Consider the following 21,908-nt stretch of genomic DNA (forward strand, 5'->3'; position numbering starts at 1 on the left):
AGTACTAGCCAATAGGCCTTTAATTTTTTTTATTATTTTTATTTATTTGTTTATTTACTTATTTTTGCAGTTTAGAGCTAAAATTAACTGGATCTCCAGTAATCATTGCAGTTCCTTTTTTAGCAAAAAAAATCTAATTCATTTTCCTGCCTCATTTATGTTTTTTTTTTTCTATACCTATATAATACCTATATAATACATATACATACGTACAGTACATTAGTATAACATTTAAAGTCTGAATTAGCTTTTTACTGGTGTGAAGTGCAGCAAAACTATTGAAGCATAAAGCTCTCCCATCATTCAAATGATGTGTGGACTGTGAAAACAGTGAATAAAGTGTTGAATAATCCTCTTAAACTACTATGTACTGTGTAACTACTGCTTGTGATCACTTACAAATAAATGGAGGTAAAATTATTTTTTTATAAAAATTTTAGCATATATCTATATAAATTATAGTTACATCTGGACAGTTTTTCTCTTGGCACAAGGTGACTGTTTACGTTTCTTTCTGACCTTGTACTGAACAACCTTCTTCCTACAGTGTTTTGTTCGGGCACTGCTGTCCATTATAGGCTTTTCTTATAGTGGATAGGGGTTACAAGCCACTTTGACTGGCTTACACAGCCCCCTTTTTTTTTTGGAGGGGGGGGGGTGTAATCATTTTACTTACAGAATAAGAATCAAGATTTCAGTGTGTGAAAATTTAGCAATTAATAATTAGCAATGAGCACAACATCTGCATTAAGTTGTCACTACTTTGGCTGAACTCCATGACTTCTGGCTGATGGACCTGTCTGATGGACACTGATTAAATTAAGCCTTGATACATCGGTATCAATCAGGCTTCTAGTTAGCAGAGGGACCTTGTTCCCCTAATGATACGACGTGATTGAAAGTCGTTCAGAAGAAGCAGCGGCCGTCACCGCTGCCCCTCCGTCCGCTCGGCCCGTGAGCCCTTTGCTGGCCCGACGAGGATCACGGTCTGGATATAAATAGGATTGAGACTACCGCCACAGGACGAGGATTGAAACAAACACGACGCTGCGGGGAGCCAGGGGGGGTGCAGCGAGAGATGAGGGTTGTGTTTACACAACACCAGTCGGTCCATTTTACACTGTTCAGCACATGCTGCGGACCTCCTTTCTCCTGGTTACTGGGGATGGATGGCAAAGTGTGCAGCGAGGTGTTTCGATTTATTTACAAAGGTAAAAAGAGGAGGAGGGTGGTGGGTTCGGTGGTAGGTAGTTTGGTAGAGGCAAGTTACAATGCATTAAAAAACCTAGTAGTTATTAATTTTGTTTTTTATTGTAAACATTACTGTGCAGCACAATTATTGTTATTATTAAGATTATTTATATTATTGTTATTAATATTATTATTATTTATACTAGTAGTATTATCATTATTATTATTATTATTTTGTTTTCATTTAATCAGCATTACTGTGCAGAACAAATATTATTATTATTATTATTATTATCATCATCATTGTTATTATTACTATTATTGCTGTTTTTATTATTATTATTATTTATTGTTTTATTATTATTGTTATTATTATCATTATTGTTTTTATTATTATTATTATTATCATTATTTTATTATTACCATTTTTGTTTTTTATTATTATTATATTATTATTATTATTGTGGTTTTATTATTAATTATTATTATTATTATTATTATTATTATTATTATTATTATTGTTGTTTTTATTATATTATCATTATTGTTTTATTATTATTGTTACTATTATTATTTTCTTATTATTATTATCATCATTATCGTTTTATAGTTATTGTTATTATTATTGTTTTATTATTATTATTATTGTTATTATTATTATTATTATTATTATTATTGTTGTGGTTTTATTATTATCATTATCATCATTTTTTATATTATTATTATTTCTATTATTATTATTAACTTTATGTTTTTATTTTAATCAACATTACTGTGAGGCACAGTAGTGCACCTAGTAGATGTTGCACAATAACAATAGTACTAGGAACAATAGTACTAGGTTTTTGCTATTTGTTTTGCTGCAGGTATCCCAGTCTCCCCAGTGTCTCCCAAAAACATGCAGAACATGGATTGGTGGAGCTTGGGTCGTGCAGAGGTCAAAACAAAGACCCAAGGTTAAGTCTCAGTGGTGGCACCAGTCTGGTTGAGAAGTAATAAAGATCCATAAGTATCTAGATATTACTCTTAAGTATTGCTACATTACGTATTTTTGCACGTCTGTATCTGTAACGACTTCTGATTCCATTTCCAAAACGGAACCATCACTGTCGGAGTAAGCCGTTAGTTTCCCGCCATTTTTATTATAACACAGCTATTATTACGCTGCTTCATTAAGCAGAAAATTGAGTTCCCACTCCTTGGTTTGTGAAATTGCAGGACTGGGAGTCATTTCACTGATTTCAGAACTGAGAGTCAGTATTAAAGCTTTGTGGTCTTCATCACTGTACGTCATTAAAACCATTGTTTTTATGGCACTTGTTGAACTGCGTGAGGTGTGCACTTGCACTTTATCACTCCGTCATTTGAATCCAGCACTTCAGCAATCTAGTTGTCTATTATATATGTAAAACAGACTTGTTTGTGCAGGTGTGGTAAAGGACTGAGCGGGTTACGTTCACCAGAGATGAAAATAGAACTGAAGAAATTACTTAAAAACAATAACATTTTCAAATGGAGGGGAATTAGAATGTACTGATATTATTATTATTATTATTGTTATTACTGATATTATTATTATTATTATTAGTAGTAGTAGTAGTAGAAGTAGTAGTATTAACTGTATTATTATTATTATTCATTTTGATTTTATTTTAATCAATATTACTGTTAAACAATTATTATTAATATAATTGTTATTATTATTATTAATATTATTATTATTATTATTATCGTAATTACTATTGTTATTATAATTACTATTAATATTATTATTATTATTGTATTATTATTAATAATGCTATTATTATTATTATTAATAATACTATTATTATCAATATTGTTGTTATTATTAATATTACTATTATTATTGTTGTTGTTTTGTTATTTTATTATTATTATTTTTATTAATATTGTTATTATTATTATTATTATTATATATTTTTTTACACAAGGGGCAATGATGCTATGGTTACTCTGGCAGGTGAAAAGAAGCGGTTGAAGGCAGCATTTGTGTTGCTGCCTTCGGGCACGTGACAATCTGTGGCCCTTCTTAATCAGGGATTGCAGCAGGTTGCAATCGGGTAAAAATGGGCATGGGAATAGATTGTGGAAAAGTGAAAATAATAATAATATTAATAATAGTAATAATAATAACAATAACAATAATAATAAATGATTATAATAATAATAATAATTAATAATAATAATAATAATAATAATAATAATAATAAATAATTATAATAACAATAATAATAATAATAATAATTTATAATAATAATAATAATGATAATAATAATAATATAATTAGTTTTGTTATAGACTGTAAAGTTCTAGTCTTTATTTAATGGAAGTTTAATAATAAAATAAATGAATAATTAAATGAATGAATGATTACTAACTGTACAAAATATTAATAAACAATTTATTTCTTTATTTATTTTTGCTTTAAGAAGACTTCCGTTTGCTTGGGGAAAAAAATTGCTATTTTACTATTGAAGCACCAAAAAAATTAAATAAATAAATAAATAAAAAACAGCTGTTGGATTTGTACTACTGGGTCGTTCCCTTTTCAGTACAAAACATAAATAGTTACGATTGTATTTTCTTATTTTCTCTCCATAATCGCATCAAACCGTCTCAAAGGATTCAGCAGGCGTAATAAAAGCGTCTCAAATCATCCGCACTGCGACGGCCTGAAGAGGAACGTTCCATCGCCCCAAACAAAATTAACCTCACCGAGAAAGAGCAATAACAGGCTTTGTCTTATAACAACCAATCTGCTTGTTAGGGAGAGTTATCCATCTTCTCACCCCACCCGCTTCCTCCCCGGCCACATTAAAGCGGCTCACCAAAAGCCGGGTGATTTAATCCCTTCACTAACAAGATGAGGCGCTGCCGCTCACACTGCTCGGAGCATTGCTAGCCTCCGCATTTTAAGGGCACCGGTCGAGAGCTCCTTATCTGAGGCACACATCGCGCCCGCGTATCCCGAGGCCCGCCTTCGTCTTCTGATCGGCGCGTGTTCATTAGGCGAAAAGCGCCGATGAAGTAGAAATATGGCGTGTCAGCTGGTTTTCATAGATGTCATCCCTGTGTTGCTTGTTCGCTTACTTGAATTGATTCCTCGAATGCGCTTGTTGTGGAGCGTGTGCAGTGCGGTAGGAGAAACGAGGTACGCAGTAACAGTACCAATCGTGCCAGCCTCCTTCCACTTGATTTTAGGGAAGGGGATGAGATTAGGAGCAGATTTATTGTTTAACTAGTATTAGATATGGTTGGGGGATGATAATGTGCAGCGATGTTAAGGTCGTCATGGATGTTCAGTGGGGTTGAGATGCAAAACTGCATGGACGTCCCTGGAAAAGATGACGTCTTGAAGGCAGCACATGTTGCTCTAAGATCTTAATGTACTTTTCTGCATTAATGCTGCCATCACAGAAGTGTGAACGACCTTTGCCAAGGGCACTGACACGACCCCATACCATGACAGACCTTGGCGTTTGGACTTGTTCCTGATAACAGTCTAAATGGTCCTTTTGAATGCTGATTCATGTGACCACAATACACGTTTTCACAGTGTGATGGTCCATCCTAGATGCCTCAGAGCCCAGAGAAGTCGACGCCGCTTCTGGACATGGTTAACATAAGGCTTCTTTTTTGCACAGTGAAGTTTTAGGTGGCATTTGTGCATGTAACTCTGTATTGTAGTGGTTTGCTAAAGTAATCCCTCACCCATGTGGTTATATCAGCTGTTGTTGAGTTGTGGTTCTTGATGCAATTCCTCCTGATTACTTGCACTGTAGAGGGGGAAATATGCAAATCCCTTCCAATATTTCTTTGAGGTACATTGTTTTTAAACCTTTTAATCATTTTCTCATGCATTTGTGGACAAACTGGAGATCCTCTGATCATCTTTGCTCATCAAAGACTCAACCTTTCCTGGATGCTGCTTTTGTACCAAATCATGATTACAGTCACCTGTTTGGAATCACATCATTATTTAGTTTTTTCACCTCATTACTAACCCTAAATTGCCCCCGTCCCAACTTTTTTGGAATGTGTTGCAGGCCTGAAATGCAGGAATGGATGTATATTAACAAATTAAATGAAGTTGAGCAGACAAAACATGAAATATCTTGGGTTTAAACTGTCTGCTATGTAAGGAACACTGTGTTTTTATTCTATTTGCATTTTTTCATACTTTACAGTCTTATTTTTATATACAACATTACGGTTTAGTAGCAGCGAATATAAAATGACAGAATGACCCATACGTCCACTTAAAATTCCAAGCAGAACTCGTTCTGGGCAGAGTGGACTGTGTCCTCCAGGGAACATTAACTCAAATCAATGGGAATCGTTTTATTTTTTTGATGACGATGTAAAAGAAGTGTAGCGTGCGGGCCTGTTCACAGAACCATCATGATCAGATACAGGGAGAAAAAATACAAATAATAAAAATAAAACAAATAAAAAACAGACAAACTAATGGATCGTAACTGTATGTAATGAATTATTTAATTTCCTTAATTTAATTATTATTCATTAATTTAATTTATTTATTTATTATAAATTTATTTATTATTAAATATATTACTGATATATTTTATATATGTAATATTTGAATATAAAATATTTATAATTTAAAGTATTTATTTCTAATTCAATATATAAATATTATTTACCTAATATTTATTATTAATTCATTTAATTAATATTAAATATATTATTGATATATTTATTATATATATATAATATTTAAATATAAAGTATTTACAATTTAAAATATTTATTATAATTAAATATATAAATATTTAATTTATATATTAAATATAATTACATTATTAACTACTATTTATAATTAATTTTTAATAATTTATTAATCATTTATAGAGTAGAAAATGTAAACACACGTTCTGCAGACTTTGGGAGGTGCTGGGGAGTACCCAAAGACAACCCAGACAAAATACAAAATTCCTTACAGACCCTGGTACCCTGGTTCCTTCCTGCTTGAAGCAATCGTTTACTGATAGTTTGTTTTTGCCACCACTGCATATAATTCCTAATAAGAGGAAAAATCTAGAAGAAATGGGAGGAAGAGACTTTTCTCTTGGACCCATCCGGCCGAATTCCAATAGGGTATAGTTTAGGGGACTTGGCTGGCTTTAGCAGACCTTTTTTTGAGTAGATTGGGACGTGTCCATATAGAGCACTATTCTGCTAGAGGATTCACTCACAACCATGATTCGAATTACAAGAGTGGGGGGTCTGGGGGGGTCTACTAATTAATACTTTGACCTCACCCCGACTATCACTGTGGTTATTAATGACATTGCGGTTATTAATTTACATTGTTTTTTAATTGGGTTGAGTATTGTTTGGATCTCAGACTCCATGTTCACGTTCACATGTGCAGAAGTGCAAATCAGGCTTCATTAGCATCTCAATAAACGCATGCTTCATAAACACGAGTCGAGATAAAGAGTCATGACGAGAAGAGTCACGCTTACCGTTTTTTGGCGTCCGAGTCGGGCTGCCGAGACCCACGTGGTTGTAGTTGTGTTGATGGGTGCCTGCGGGAGACACAATGACATGTCTGATTTGCAAATGAAATCAAGACGTTGAATTACAATGAATAACGATTCTGAATAACCGTTCTGGATAACCGCACTCTTATCCAGAACATAAATACGTTAGTAACAGACGCAATGGTTCTCGTAATAAGGAAAATGGTCCAGCAGGCACAGATTACACAGACTAAAGAATACCAGGGAGAAGCAGTGATGATGGAAATGTGTGCTGGTAATCATGTAGAGCAGAAACAGATTTATATTCTACATGACCAAGGTGAAGACTTACGGAATACCTTTCTCATATATATATATATATATATATATATATATATATATATATATATACAGTGTATCACAAAAGTGAGTACACCCCTCACATTTCTGCAAATATTTCATTATATCTTTTCATGGGACAACACTATAGAAGTGAAACTTGGATATAACTTAGAGTAGTCAGTGTACAACTTGTATAGCAGTGTAGATTTACTGTCTTCTGAAAATAACTCAACACACAGCCATTAATGTCTAAATAGCTGGCAACATAAGTGAGTACACCCCACAGTGAACATGTCCAAATTGTGCCCAAAGTGTCAATATTTTGTGTGACCACCATTATTATCCAGCACTGCCTTAACCCTCCTGGGCATGGAATTCACCAGAGCTGCACAGGTTGCTACTGGAATCCTCTTCCACTCCTCCATGATGACATCACGGAGCTGGTGGATGTTAGACACCTTGAACTCCTCCACCTTCCACTTCAGGATGCGCCACAGGTGCTCAATTGGGTTTAGTCCATCACCTTTACCTTCAGCTTCCTCAGCAAGGCAGTTGTCATCTTGGAGGTTGTGTTTGGGGTCGTTATCCTGTTGGAAAACTGCCATGAGGCCCAGTTTTCGAAGGGAGGGGATCATGCTCTGTTTCAGAATGTCACAGTACATGTTGGAATTCATGTTTCCCTCAATGAACTGCAGCTCCCCAGTGCCAGCAACACTCATGCAGCCCAAGACCATGATGCTACCACCACCATGCTTGACTGTAGGCAAGATACAGTTGTCTTGGTACTTCTCACCAGGGCGCCGCCACACATGCTGGACACCATCTGAGCCAAACAAGTTTATCTTGGTCTCGTCAGACCACAGGGCATTCCAGTAATCCATGTTCTTGGACTGCTTGTCTTCTGCAAACTGTTTGCGGGCTTTCTTGTGCGTCAGCTTCCTTCTGGGATGACGACCATGCAGACTGAGTTGATGCAGTGTGCGGCGTATGGTCTGAGCACTGACAGGCTGACCTCCCACGTCTTCAACCTCTGCAGCAATGCTGGCAGCACTCATGTGTCTATTTTTTAAAGCCAACCTCTGGATATGACGCCGAACACGTGGACTCAACTTCTTTGGTCGACCCTGGCGAAGCCTGTTCCGAGTGGAACCTGTCCTGGAAAACCGCTGTATGACCTTGGCCACCATGCTGTAGCTCAGTTTCAGGGTGTTAGCAATCTTCTTATAGCCCAGGCCATCTTTGTGGAGAGCAACAATTCTATTTCTCACATCCTCAGAGAGTTCTTTGCCATGAGGTGCCATGTTGAATATCCAGTGGCCAGTATGAGAGAATTGTACCCAAAACACCAAATTTAACAGCCCTGCTCCCCATTTACACCTGGGACCTTGACACATGACACCAGGGAGGGACAACGACACATTTGGGCACAATTTGGACATGTTCACTGTGGGGTGTACTCACTTATGTTGCCAGCTATTTAGACATTAATGGCAGTGTGTTGAGTTATTTTCAGAAGACAGTAAATCTACACTGCTATACAAGCTGTACACTGACTACTCTAAGTTATATCCAAGATTCATGCCTATAGTGTTGTCCCAAGAAAAGATATAATGAAATATTTGCAGAAATGTGAGGGATGTACTCACTTTTGTGATACACTGTATATATATACACAATGTACAAAGGCCTGGATCCAAGAGGGTTAGGGCCTTGCTTAAGGACCCAACACTGGCTGCATGGCAGAGCCAGGATTCAAACCCTTTTGTTCGGTAACCCACAGCTCTACTTTTCTGTACCTTTAATGGCTTCATTAAAGACGTTAATAAAACATTTACAGTCCAGACTGGAGACGTATATCCAAAAGTTATAGGACATAAAAAATCTTATTGTGTTTTTCCAATATGTTTAATGGACAAAATATGATTAACAGCCAAAAATATAAACCAAGAGTATTCCTCTAAAATAAAGAAAATGTGGATGATTTTAAGTGTCCAAACTTGTAATGTTTTTGACTGTATAAATGAATATTTATTATAATTCATATATGGCGCCCCTGGAACTGAGAGGGTTAAGGGCCTTGCTCAAAGGCTGAACATTGGCTGAATGGCAGAGTCAGGATTCAAACCCACGATCTTCTAGTCAGGAACCCATGGCTCCCGACTCGGCTACCACTGTCCCTTGTATTATTTATCCAAAATTGCTTATGTTCGATGTCTGGAAAAATGACTTCACTTTTAATGGTGGCCTTTCTGAAGAGGTTAATAAAACATTTACAGTCCAGACTGGAGCAGTATATTCAAACGTTATGGCACAATGTGGTAAATTTAAATAATCAGCACCCAAAATAACTAAAGAATATATATATATATAATTACACTGCCTGGCCAAAAAAAAAGGTCACCACCTGGATTTAACTAAGCAAATAGGTAAGAGCCTCACATTGGATAATTACTGCATAGGTGATTATATTTCAGCTGGCAACAAGTTATTTAACCCTAACTGATGCAGTAAGTAGCTTCTCATTTGTTAAACAACCATGTTGAAAAACACATCCTGTGGTCGTAGAAAAGATGTTAATCTGTTTCAGAAGGGTCAAATTATTGGCATGCATCAAGCAGAGAAAACATCTAAGGAGAAGCTGAAACTACTAAAATCGGGTTAAGAACTGTCCAACGCATTATTAAAAAGTGGAAGGACAGTGGGGAAACATCATCTTCGAGGAAGCAATGTGGTCGGAAAAAAATCTTGAATAATCGTGATCGGCGATCACTTAAACGTTTGGTGAAATCAAATGGTAGAAAAACTCCAGTAGAACTCAGGGATGTTTAATAGTGAGAGTAAGAGCATTTCCACACACACGATGTGAAGGGGAATCAAGGGATTGGGACTAAACAGCTGTGTAGCCTTAAGAAAACCACTCGTCAGTGAGGCTAACCGGCAAAAACGACTTCAATTTGCTAGGGAGCATAAAGATCGGACTCTGGAGCAATGGAAGAAGGTCATGTGGTCTGATGAGTCCAGATTTACCCTGTTCCAGAGTGATGGGCGCATCAGGGTAAGAAGAGAGGCGCCTGAAGTGATGCACATCATGCCTAGTGCCTACCGTACAAGCCTGTGGGGGCAGTGCTATGATCTGGGTTGCCGCAGTTGGTCAGGTCTAGGTTCTGCAACGTCATGTGCCCAAAGAACGAGGTCAGCTGACTACCTGAATATACTGAACCACCAGGTTATTCCATCAATGGATTTTTTCTTCCCTGATGGCACGGGCATATTCAAAGATGACAATGCCAGAATTCATTGGGCTCAAATTGTGAAAAGGTTCAGGGAGCGTGAGACATCATTTTCACACATGGATCGGCCACCACAGAGTCCAGACCTGAACCCCATTGAGAATCTTTGGGATGTGCTGGAGAAGACTTTGTGCAGTGGTCCAAATCTCCCATCATCAATACAAGATCTTGAGGAAAAATGTATGCAACTCTGGAAAGAAATAAATGTTGTGACATTGCAGAAGCTTGTGGAAACGATGCCACAGCGAATGTGTGCTGTAATCAAAGCTAAAGGCACTACAACCAAATATTAGAGTGTGTGACCTTTATATACTGTATATATATATATATATATATATATATATATATATATATATATATATACACACACACAACACCGATAAGCCATAACATTAAAACCACCTCCTTGTTTCTATACTCACTGTCCATTTTATCAACTCCACTTACCATAAAGAAGCACTTTGTAGTTCTACAATTACTGACTGTAGTCCATATGTTTCTCTACATGCTTTGTTATCCCCCTTATGCGTTTTAGGGGAGAAAATGCATAAATAAAATATATATAGGAGGGAAATCGGTCATCAATAAATGTCATACCTGCACAGACAGTCCAATTGTCGCCCCCTGTTGGTGGAAATCGCCAGCCCTAATAAAACACTTGCTTTATCGCCTCACTTCGGCCGAATGTGTTCGTCTATTATTTATATTTAGATTTTTTTAGGATGGGTATAAAGTTCAGGCTGCAGGCAAGTTCGGTACTGCGGTGTAACTTTAGCGGAGGCCGGACAGGGGCGGTCTTTTGACAAACGGCAGCTATCCTCCACCAGAGACAACAGCCCCGCGAAGAGCCCGTGATAAATGGCCGTGATCTGCCACAGACTCGGTGCCACTCGCTCTGGGATGCCCGACGTCCTGTGTGTTTAAAAATGCATGCCGTAACGTCGGGGTGTCAGAACGAGCTGTTTTATCTGAGACAATAACTTTAAGTTTGGTTTTATTTCTCCTGTTCCTTTCCTGTGAGGCTACTTTGGTCATTCTCTTGATAAATAAAAGACGTTATTGATGGCGGTCCGGGTTACACTGTATGATAAATAAATAATAAAAAAAGAACTCACAGCTTCTCCTCCACAGAGAGCACCGAGCGTGGGTAGCTTAAGCCCTGAACAAATACGCCTAAGAAAATACTGCAGCCGTCGGTCTTGCTCCATAACGTCCGCTAATTAAAATAGTTCGAGTTCGAGTGAAGGGGAAAAAGAAAAAAGTTTAGGACTATTTAAGAAGTCACCACATCGTCCTAATAAGCCTTGTGCACAGACAGAGGTGGATGAGAAGCTGGCTTTGTAGTGAGGTCTAATTATTAGGAAGCACGGTCCAGCCGAGTGATCTTGCTTTAATCTGGGGACCAATTAGCCACTTTTTTTAGGAATGGGGGCACTGAAACCCTAGCTAGAGCTTTACGTCTGTCACGCTGTTAGTCGGCTAAGAGTCTAAGTCCTTCAGGCCACACGGAGCAGCTAGCCTTAACGTAGCAAAGTGGACGGAAAGTTATTAATAATAAGTTAAACCTCCAGCTGTGCCTATTACAATTACACTCCTTGGAGTAGAGGGAAGCCAGCAGTCGCTCAAAAAAGTTGTCTGATGACATAAATGCAGCATGAACAACAGTTACAAACTGCATAATAATGCATACTAAGGAGCATTAATAATATTAATAATAATAATAACAATTGAGCTTGTTATATTTGGGCAAAATAGGCTTACACATATAATCCCAAGAACATCATATTCACAGTAAATGTTTCTACACTCACTGTCCATTTTATCAGCCCACTTACCATATAGAAGCACTTTGTAGTTCTACAATTACTGACTGTAGTCCATCTGTTTCTCTGCATGCTTTGTTAGCCCACTTTCTTGCTGTTCTTCAATGGTCAGATTTGGGTGGTGGATCATTCTCAGCATTGCAGTTACAATGACATGGTGGTGGTGTGTTAGTGTGTGTTGTGCTGGTATGAGTGGATCAGACACAGCAGCGCTGCTGGAGTTTTTAAACACCTCACTGTCACTGCTGGACTGAGAATAGTCCACCAACCAAAAATATCCAGCCAACAGCGCCCCATGGGCAGCGTCCTGTGACCACTGATGAAGGTCTACAAGATGACCAAATTAAACAGCAGCAACAGATGAGCGATCGTCTCTGACTTTACATCTACAAGGTGGACAAACTAGGAGTAGGAGTGTCTAATAGAGTGGACAGTGAGTGGACACGGTATTTAAAAACTCCATCAGCACTGCTGTGTCTGATCCACTCATACCAGCACAACACACACTAACACACCACCACCATGTCAGTGTCAGTGTAGTGCTGAGAATGATCCATTACATAAATAATACCTGCTCTGTAGTGGTCCTGTGGGGGTCCTGACCATTGAAGAACAGGCTAAAAAGATATGTAGAGAAATAGATAGAAATAGGTAGAACTACAAAGTGCTCTTGATGCAGCCCCTAAAAAGTTCACCCCTAACGTACAAGGACAGTGTGACTGGTCAGATGTGCAGTAGGAATGTTTGCAGTGGTTGTGCAATAGACTGAGGGTAGGATAGGATATTTGTGGATGACAATGGGTTTTGTCTGAAAACCCAGTGAGCTGCCTTGCTGCCTATAGCCTACCTAGGATGCTGCTTAAGTAGAGATGATTCGTTATTCAGTCAGATTATCACTTAGAATTAAGGCACCTCAGTAGGAAGCATTTTAATGTATCTAAGAATTTAGACACGCCTTCTTTTTAGGAGCATGTAGGATGACATAAAATGTGTCTGTGTAGAGAGATCACTAGGTTTTCGGACAGCGGTGAAGAAGAGAGTGCAGGAGGGGTGGAGTGGATAGCGTAGAGTGGCAAAACTTGGAAAGGAACAGTTTGCAAGATAAAAGTGAGGCCTGCTATGTTCTAAAGCTTGTAGGCTGTGGCACTGATGAAAACAGAGTACAGCGTGTCTCTCCAAATGCAATGCATCTCTATGACAAGAAGGTGAGAGCGTGCGATAGTCCCAGCCATCCCTGGCAGCACGAATCCAAATCGTGACGCTTGTTTCGCACAAGTCCAGGCCAAACTAGTACCCTTAATATCACACGTTTTTAATGAGGTGTGCTTTTCCCTGAATTACTCACAGCCCACGTCGCCGACGGGCCTGGCTTTTCAAAACAAAACGGTACCGGGAGCAGAAATCGCCAATCCGAGCGCCTACGGTCGAACCAGCCTTCGCATCTTCACGTATCCCGCTTCACACCTAATGCATCCTGACAACAACACTTCTGCCAGAGTGCATAATAATATCCAGATGGATCAGTGGTGATTCAGTGGTCTGACATTTCTCTCGCATATTTACAGGAAAGATAAATAAATGCATGAACACCACAGAGATAAATGAATGGTAAATTACTACCAAGTAAAAAATATTGGACTAGACGAATATTCTGCAAAGCAAATCACTTTCCTGGTACAAATCAAATCTTTATCAGTCACACATTTAGGCAGGAACTTTTGGAGCTCTGGAATGTAGCCTGGAGGGATTTTTGTGTAATATTTCTTGCATACATTACAAATATAATCTAATCATAATAAATAATATCACTAAAAATATATTAAGAAACATCCCAGATACAGCACCAACACAAATCCTGCCTTTTATAATATGAATTCCTTACTAGTCGAAGCAAGAGAATACATAATAGTTAGATAGACAGACAGATAGGGAGAGGGAGAGACAGACAGATAAGGAGAGGGAGAAACAGACAGACAGATAGATGGAAGGAATATATATAGACATACAGATAAATAGATAAATAGACAGACAAATATATGGATAGACAGACAGAAAGAAAGTCATACAGACAGATAGGTAGGCAGACAGACAGATAGATGAATAAATAGACAAAGTTTGATAGATAGATAGATAGATAGATAGATAGATAGATAGATAGATAGATAGATAGATAGATAGATAGATAGATAGACAGACAGATACATAAAAAGATAGAGAGACAGACAGACCAGCAGACAGACAGATGGATAGATAGACAGACAGGGTAGATTGGCAGACAGTCAGACAGACATAGATAGATACACAGACAGACAGATAGATGGGTAGACATACAGACACAGATAGATAGACAGACAGACAGACAGATAGATAGATACAAAAAGATAGACAGACAGATATATAAAGAGATAAAAAGACATACAGATGGACAGACAAATAGACAAAAGCAGATAGACAGATAAACAAACAGACATACAGACAGATATACAGGTAGACAGACAGACAGACAGGCAGGCAGGCAGGCAGACAGACAGACAGACAGACAGACAGAAGCCTAAAAAATAGCATATTCATATGCAACATTTACAAGAATAATGCAACCCGAGGCAACTAAAAGAGTTCCAAAGAGCCCATGTACTAGAGATTTGAGCTGAAGTGCCCTGGTATGGCAAATTATGAGGCAATTGTACTGGACCAACATATATTCAAACATTGAATATTCTATTCTAGTGATGTTTAGCCCAACATTTAAAAAAAAGAATTTCTTCAGTTGACAAAACTAGGCCATATAAATTATTAAGTCCTTGATATGAGAGAGAGTGTTGATCATTCTGTGTATGTATATTTACAGCACAGTGATCTCAAGTTAAAGACGTTGCAACCAAGGTCAAATAAATAAGCAAAGTATTCAAATGAAAGCAAATAAACAAGGTCATGATAAAACATTTGCACGAACAGCTGTGAAGCCTCCAGTCCTGCGTTCCCTGCCATCACCCTCAGGCCAAGCCGGCCTTGTTCGGGAGCGAGAACACCACACGAACTGCCTCCTTAATATCCCCAACACGACGATTTCACAGCGCGTCTGTTCAAAGGCAACGTTTTCTTCGACTTGATGGCTAGTATGCCTTAGTTAGACTATCTAGCTCGGAAATCCGTGGCTTGATTCTGTGCACCACCAACCTATTCCATTCAGATTTCATTTTGCCGTCCAATTAAATCCATAAATCTATAAAGTATGTGGTCCTGTTGGGCCTAAAGCTTTTTTCAAACCTAAATGTATCCACATAGTAGTAAAAAAAAAAAAAGTATTGGATAAAAGAGCTGGATCATAGAAGACCTCTTTAAATACTGAATTTGTGGGATCTGGCAACCAATCTGCAAAGTCTTTCAGACAGTCAAGAATGAATGAATGAATTGATCTTGATCTGCTAATCCAACTTATCTGTTGAGGATCTGTCGTTATGACAATATACTGTATGTCACAATACCCGTCATAGTGTGGCATGGTGGCTAGGTGGGTAGCACTGTCGCCTCACAGCGAGAAGATCCTGGGTCCGATTCCTAGGTGGATCGAAGCAGTCTGGGTCCTTTCTGTGTAGAATAGTGAGGTCTCTAGTCCCTTGTTAGAGCTGGATCATAGAGGTGCTCTTTAAGTAGTGTATTTGTGGGATCTGGCAACCAATATGCAAAGTCTTGTTTGCCTTGTACGAAAAGTCAAGTGTGACTACTGTTCTTTCAGACGGTGTAGAATTTTTTAGTCTAGGGTTAGGGTTTATGGTTTAGGGTTAAGCGTTTAGGGTTAGGGTTAAGGTTTAGGGTTAGGTTAGGGTAAAATATTTTATTTATTTTAGACTGGGAAGTGCATTTCCCTTCTTGTGCACTGACACACTGGTGGGAGTAAATTAAGATTTATTATGATAAAAACACAATACGAAGAGAATAAAATAATCCCTAAAAAAAATCAGGGTTAAGGTTAGGGTTTAGGGTTAGGGTTAGGGTTAGGGTTAAGGTTTTGCCAGAGTAAATGCACTAGGGTTGCCTTTTTCTCCTGATCTGGTGGACTAGGGACGGAAAGCCGCTGGGGTTTGGCATTTCACAAATGACAAAGAGCATTAACATTTAATTGCAAAATGTTAAATGTTGTAATGGTCAAGCATGCAGATTTACAGTAGAGAAATGCTACAGTAGTGTATATAATGTCGCTGTGGGTACACTGGAATTCACTGGGCGTATAAGAGGGAACACGCCAGACAGGTCGCCAGTCCATCACACACTCACACCTAGGGTCTAACTTTAGTAGCTCCAATTACCCTGACTGCATGTCTTTAAACTGTGGGAGGAAACCAGAGACCCAAGTAGATTCCACACAGAAAGGACCCAGGACCTTCTTGCTGTGAGGTGACAGTGCTACCCACCGAGCCACCGCGCCGCCCCATTCTAGTGTTATTGTGACATACACTGATCAGCCATAACATTAAAACCACCTCCTTGTTTCTACACTCACTGTCCATTTTATCAGCTCCACTTACCATATAGAAGCACTTTGTAGTTCTACAATTACTGACCGTAGTCCATCTGTTTCTCTACATACTGTTTTAGCCTGCTTTCACCCTGTTGTTCAATGGTCAGGACTCCCACAGGAACACCACAGAGCAGGTATTATTTAGGTGGTGGATGATTCTCAGCACTGCAGTGACAATGACATGTTGGTGGTGTGTTAGTGTGTGTTGTCCTGGTATGAGTGGATCAGACAGAGCAGTGCCGCTGGAGTTTTTAAATACCGTGTCCACTCACTGTCCACTGTATTAAACACTCCTACCTAGTTGACAATCGCTCATCTATTGCTGCTATTTGAGTTGGTCATCTTCTAGACCTACATCAGTGGTCACAGGACACTGGATATTTTTGGTTGGTGGACTATTCTCAGTCCAGCAGTGACAGTGAGGTGTTTAAAAACTCCATCAGTGCTGCTGTGTCTTATCCACTCATACCAGCACAACACACACTAACACACCACCACCATGTCAGTGTCACTGCAGTGCTGAGAATGACCCAACACCCAAATAATACCTGCTCTGTAGTGGTCCTGTGGGGGTCCTGACCATTGAAGAACAGCATGAAAGGGGGCTAACAAAGCATGCAGAGAAACAGATGGACTAGTCAGTAATTGTAGAACTACAAAGTGCTTCTATATGGTAAGTGGAGCTGATAAGATGGACAATGTGTGTAGAAACAAGGAGGTCATAAAAACAGATATTGTTAGGTGCAAAATCAAGGTGTCCATAAACTTTTGCTAACTTGTCCTTCTCCTCTGACCTCTGTGTGTTGCAACAGCAGTGCTCATTTCAGTAATAGTTCACCAAAGAACCTCTTTCAAAAGGTTCTGTTCCCCCTCTGAATGTTAACTACCCCAACACCCCTAACCATTAACTTTGATCTGCTTGTAAATAATTCTATTTGGTATCTGCTCTCATGCACACCTGTTATCTCCTCTATATAAACTCAATCCTCCCTACAATAAAGTGGAAGCTTACTCAGTGTCTGCGCACACCCCACCCGGGGCCTTAGCAACATGCATCCAGAGCACAACCACCAAGGAAAGCAGAAAACATTTAATAAAGAGGTAAACATTGGATTACCAATGCAACAGCTACTCAGTCCACCACAGCGTGATAACCCAAGTTTTCACCAAGAAAAAGAGCAAACCTAGGGAATGAAGGCAGACAGCCAGGGAGGGTTCCCGCAAGCTAATTGAATTCTTAGAAGGAAGATCAAAAAGATGACCAGGGGGCTGCATGGCAAGTCAACACCAGATAAGAAAATGCACCCTTTAAAGCTACTCCCACGGCTAAAGTGCCTTAATGCCTCGACACTGAGTCCTCTGCACCTCCAAGTCCCTCGACAATCCTAATGGGCAGGGTAAAACACAAGTTACATGGAACGGAATGCTTTTATTAGTCATAGGTGGTGCCCTACTAAATTCACAAGAAAGCACAGCCTACCTTAATAGCTCTGTCTCAAATACGAAAATACTCGTCCATGTTTTGACGCTCCTCCGCATCCACAGAATTGGTTGGGAGTTTTCCAAACTGAGTTAACCAGTCATGTTTTTAGCTGCTTTTCACTTCCACATCTTGGACATTTTAACTAACCCATTGCTAGTGTACCCAAGCGTCTTTAGAGTTTGCTGTACATAGACAAACTATCGGGAGCGTAATACTTTACTTGTTCTTTTGAGGTGCAGCACAGACTACACAGAGATGATCACGTGTGTAGAGAAGCATACTTCTCCACTGAAATCATATGGAATCCCCAAAGAGACAAAACGCACTTCAATACTTCAAAACATACATCAAACATTGCTAGGGGAGCCTCATATTGCGCCTCATATTTCATACGCTACGCAAATGAAAATGTTAAATTGCTTAACACAAACCTCAAATTTAGAATTTTAAAGCAAATTGCATATTTTGTGACGCGATCTTCACGGCCATGAATTAGGTAGGGCCTTAGTCATGAGTTAAGAGCCTTGCTCAAGGGCTCAATAATGGCTGAATAGGAGAGCCGAGATTCAAACACACAACCTTCCAGTTGGTAACCCATAGCACAACCAATAGGCTAGACTTGAAGCTTAAAATATGGTTTTGCAGGGCTCCAAATACTAAGACCATGACCAAGATAATAATTTATGAATTGTAGCGGAAATACTCCTCTTTCTCTCAGACTCATGGTAGCAAATGACACTGGACTAGAAGATCAAAGCACCAAGATTTCTTCATGTTCTAACATCAAGAATTCCACTGACCTCACTTGATTTACCATGATGTAACTGATCACAGTGTAAACCTGAGGCCATACAGCTGAAAAATCCTGATGTGTAAATAATTTCCTGCTATCATTTACAAAGTGCTTTAAGTCCCTCGGTGATAAATACACGCTGACAGGATCTTCAAGTGACCGTGTAACTCATCTCTAGAGGTCAGAATGAGAAGCGCATCACTGGCTCATTTAGCAACATCGCGGGCAGGCGGCAATACGGAGAACATCGACCCTCGACCCCGAACGCTGATCTGTATTAATGCATGGACAGTCTAGCTGAGAGAGTTCACGAAGAGTAAGAGATCACGGTGTGTACTGTAGCATGTTTACTATTTTCTCATTTCACTTCACTTTAATCTATTATATATATTACACACTATATTGCCAAAAGTATTCACTCATCTGCCTTCACACGCATATGAACTTGAGTGACATCCCATCCTTAATCCATAGGATTTAATATGATGTCGGCCCACCCTTTCCGGCTAGCTATAACAGCTTTAACTTTTCTGGGAAGGCTTTCCACAAGGTTTAGGAGTGTGTTTATGGGAATTTTTGACCATTATTCCAGAAGCGCATTTGTGAGGTCAGACACTGATGTTGGACGAGAAGGCCTGGCTCGCAGTCTCCGCTCTAATTTATCCCAAAGGTGTTCTATCGGGTCGAGGTCAGGATTTTATGGACCTTGCTTTGTGCACAGTCATGTTGGAACAGGCAGGGGCCATCCCCAAACTGTTCCCACAAAGTTGGGAGCATGAAATTGTCCAAAATCTCTTGGTTCCTTTCACTGGAACTAAGGGGCCGAGCCCAACTCCTGAAAGACAACCCCACACCATAATCCCCCCTCCACCAAACTTTACACTTGGCACAATGCAGTCAGACAAGTACTGTTCTCCTGGCAACCGCCAAACCCAGACTCGCTCATCGGATTGCCAGACAGAGACTAGAGTCCAGTGGCGGCGTGCTTTACACTACTGCATCCGACGCTTTGCATTGCGCTTGGTGATGTACGGCTTGGATGCAGCTGCTTGGCCATGGAAACCCATTCCATGAAGCTCTCTACGCACTGTTCTTGAGCTAATCTGAAAGGCCACATGAATCTTTGCGCACTATGCGCCACCCCGCTCTGTCATTTTACATGGATACCACTTCGTGGCCGAGTTGTTGTCGTTCCCAATCACTTCCACTTTGTTATAATACCACTGACAGTCAACTGTTGAATATTTAGTAGCGAGGAAATTTCACGACTGGACTTGTTGCACAGGTGGCATCCTATCACGATACCACGTTGGAATCTACTGAGCTCCTGAGAGTGACCTATTCTTTCACAAATGTTTGAAGAAGCAGTCTGCATGCCTAGGTGGCTTGGTTTTATACACCTGTGGCCATGGAAGTGATTGGAACACCTGAATTCAATTCGATTTCGATGGGTGAGTGAATACTTTTGGCAATATAGTGTATGTTCAGGGAAAAATCTGCACATCTTTTCTTGGTCGTTTACCTTTATTGAACCCATCTTTGATTTGCTTCAGGTATCCAAGAAATGTAGAAATTTTTGCACATACCACAATCCTGCGAATCCGTCCTTCGATGATGAGCGTCGAGTTGCTAACAAGGATAAGCACAGATTTATCTGATGTCTTCTTTTATTAACAAGAAGTAACATCATCAATAAAACTGTCTTTATCCCTGCACATGTCGTCCGAAGAGGCTGAATCTTGCTCGACGGTCTTCAGAAGTCTAGAGGAACAGAGGCGCTACGAGGGAGGATGGGTGAACACGAATACTACACGATCTACAGAGTGAAGAGTGAGGGTAGACGGACTAAACAAAGCCACCACGGACACAGATGGAGGCCGGAGCCAAGGCCCGACGGGAGGACACACTGAACTACACAGAATTGGCGTTCCTACCATGGTGACTCTGCGAGCGCCCCGGCCACTGCCTCTCTCCTGGAAAAGACACAACCAAGCAGAGCGAGCGGGTGAGTGGCTGACGAGTAGCAAGCACAAACACACATTTTTGGAGGATCACATTTGCATAACGTTCAGCCTCTCTGATACCCCTTGGTGTCAGGTTTCCACCAATCAAAAGGTTCCAAACAGCGAACTTGCATTCACAGCTGGCACCACAGAATACTCGGTTCTTCTAGTGCAAACAGTGACATCATCTGTGGGCGTGTCAAGCTGTGGAGGTTTTTGAATTTTGACCCAGTTTACCCCTGACATGTTCAAAGCACCTCAAATGAGATGAACTGTTTGTTATGATGCGGTAAAAGCAACCCAGACTAACCTTTTATGTTAAGCTTTTTCGACTCTACCGAGAAGCTGATTCTCAGCGCCTCGAGCTGAATAACACAAGTTTAAAAGTAAAACCACCACCATACACCGATCAGGCATAACATTATGACCACCTTCCTAATATTCTGTTGGTCTTGCTTTTGCTGCCAAAACAGCCCTGACCCGTTGAAGCATGGACTCCACTAGACCCCTGAAGGTGAGCTATGATATCTGGCACCAAGATGTTCGTAGCAGATCCTTTAACTCCTGTAAGTTGTGAGGTGGGGCCTCCATGGATCGGACTTGTTTGTCCACCACATCCCACAGATGCTCGATTGGATTGAGATCTGGGGAATTTGGAGGCCAAGTCAGCACCTCAAACTCATTGTTGTGCTCCTCAAACCGTTCCTGAACTATTTTTGCTTTGTGGCAGGGCGCATCATCCTAATGAAAGAGGCCACATTGATCAGGGAACACCGTTTCCATGAAAGGGTGTACATGGTCTGCAACAATGCTTAGGTAGGTGGTACGTGTCAAAGTAACATCCACATGGATGGCAGGACCCAAGGTTTCCTAGCAGAACATTGTTCAAAGCATCACACTGCCTCCGTCGGCTTACCTTATTCACATAGTGCATCCTGGTGTCATGTGTTCCCCAGG

At 39.8% G+C, this 21,908-nt stretch overlaps 1 protein-coding gene across 3 annotated transcripts in view; it reads right to left on the reverse strand.

Annotated features, from left to right (window-relative positions):
* LOC134321732 (protein shisa-6) overlaps positions 1-21,908 on the reverse strand; it is a 114,446-nt gene that overhangs the window by 13,467 nt on the left and 79,071 nt on the right. For 2 of the 3 annotated variants that reach the window (XM_063003559.1, XM_063003556.1), the window contains exons 5-6: positions 20,883-20,921; positions 6,702-6,764 (exon numbers count right to left, since the gene is read on the reverse strand). In XM_063003559.1, the coding sequence (XP_062859629.1) occupies positions 6,702-6,764; positions 20,883-20,921 (102 nt within the window). The remainder of the gene's footprint in view (positions 1-6,701; positions 6,765-20,882; positions 20,922-21,908) is intronic. The other variant, XM_063003557.1, reaches the window with a different exon arrangement.

This window comes from Trichomycterus rosablanca, chromosome 10 (assembly GCF_030014385.1).
Source record: "Trichomycterus rosablanca isolate fTriRos1 chromosome 10, fTriRos1.hap1, whole genome shotgun sequence".
NCBI lineage: Eukaryota > Metazoa > Chordata > Actinopteri > Siluriformes > Trichomycteridae > Trichomycterus > Trichomycterus rosablanca.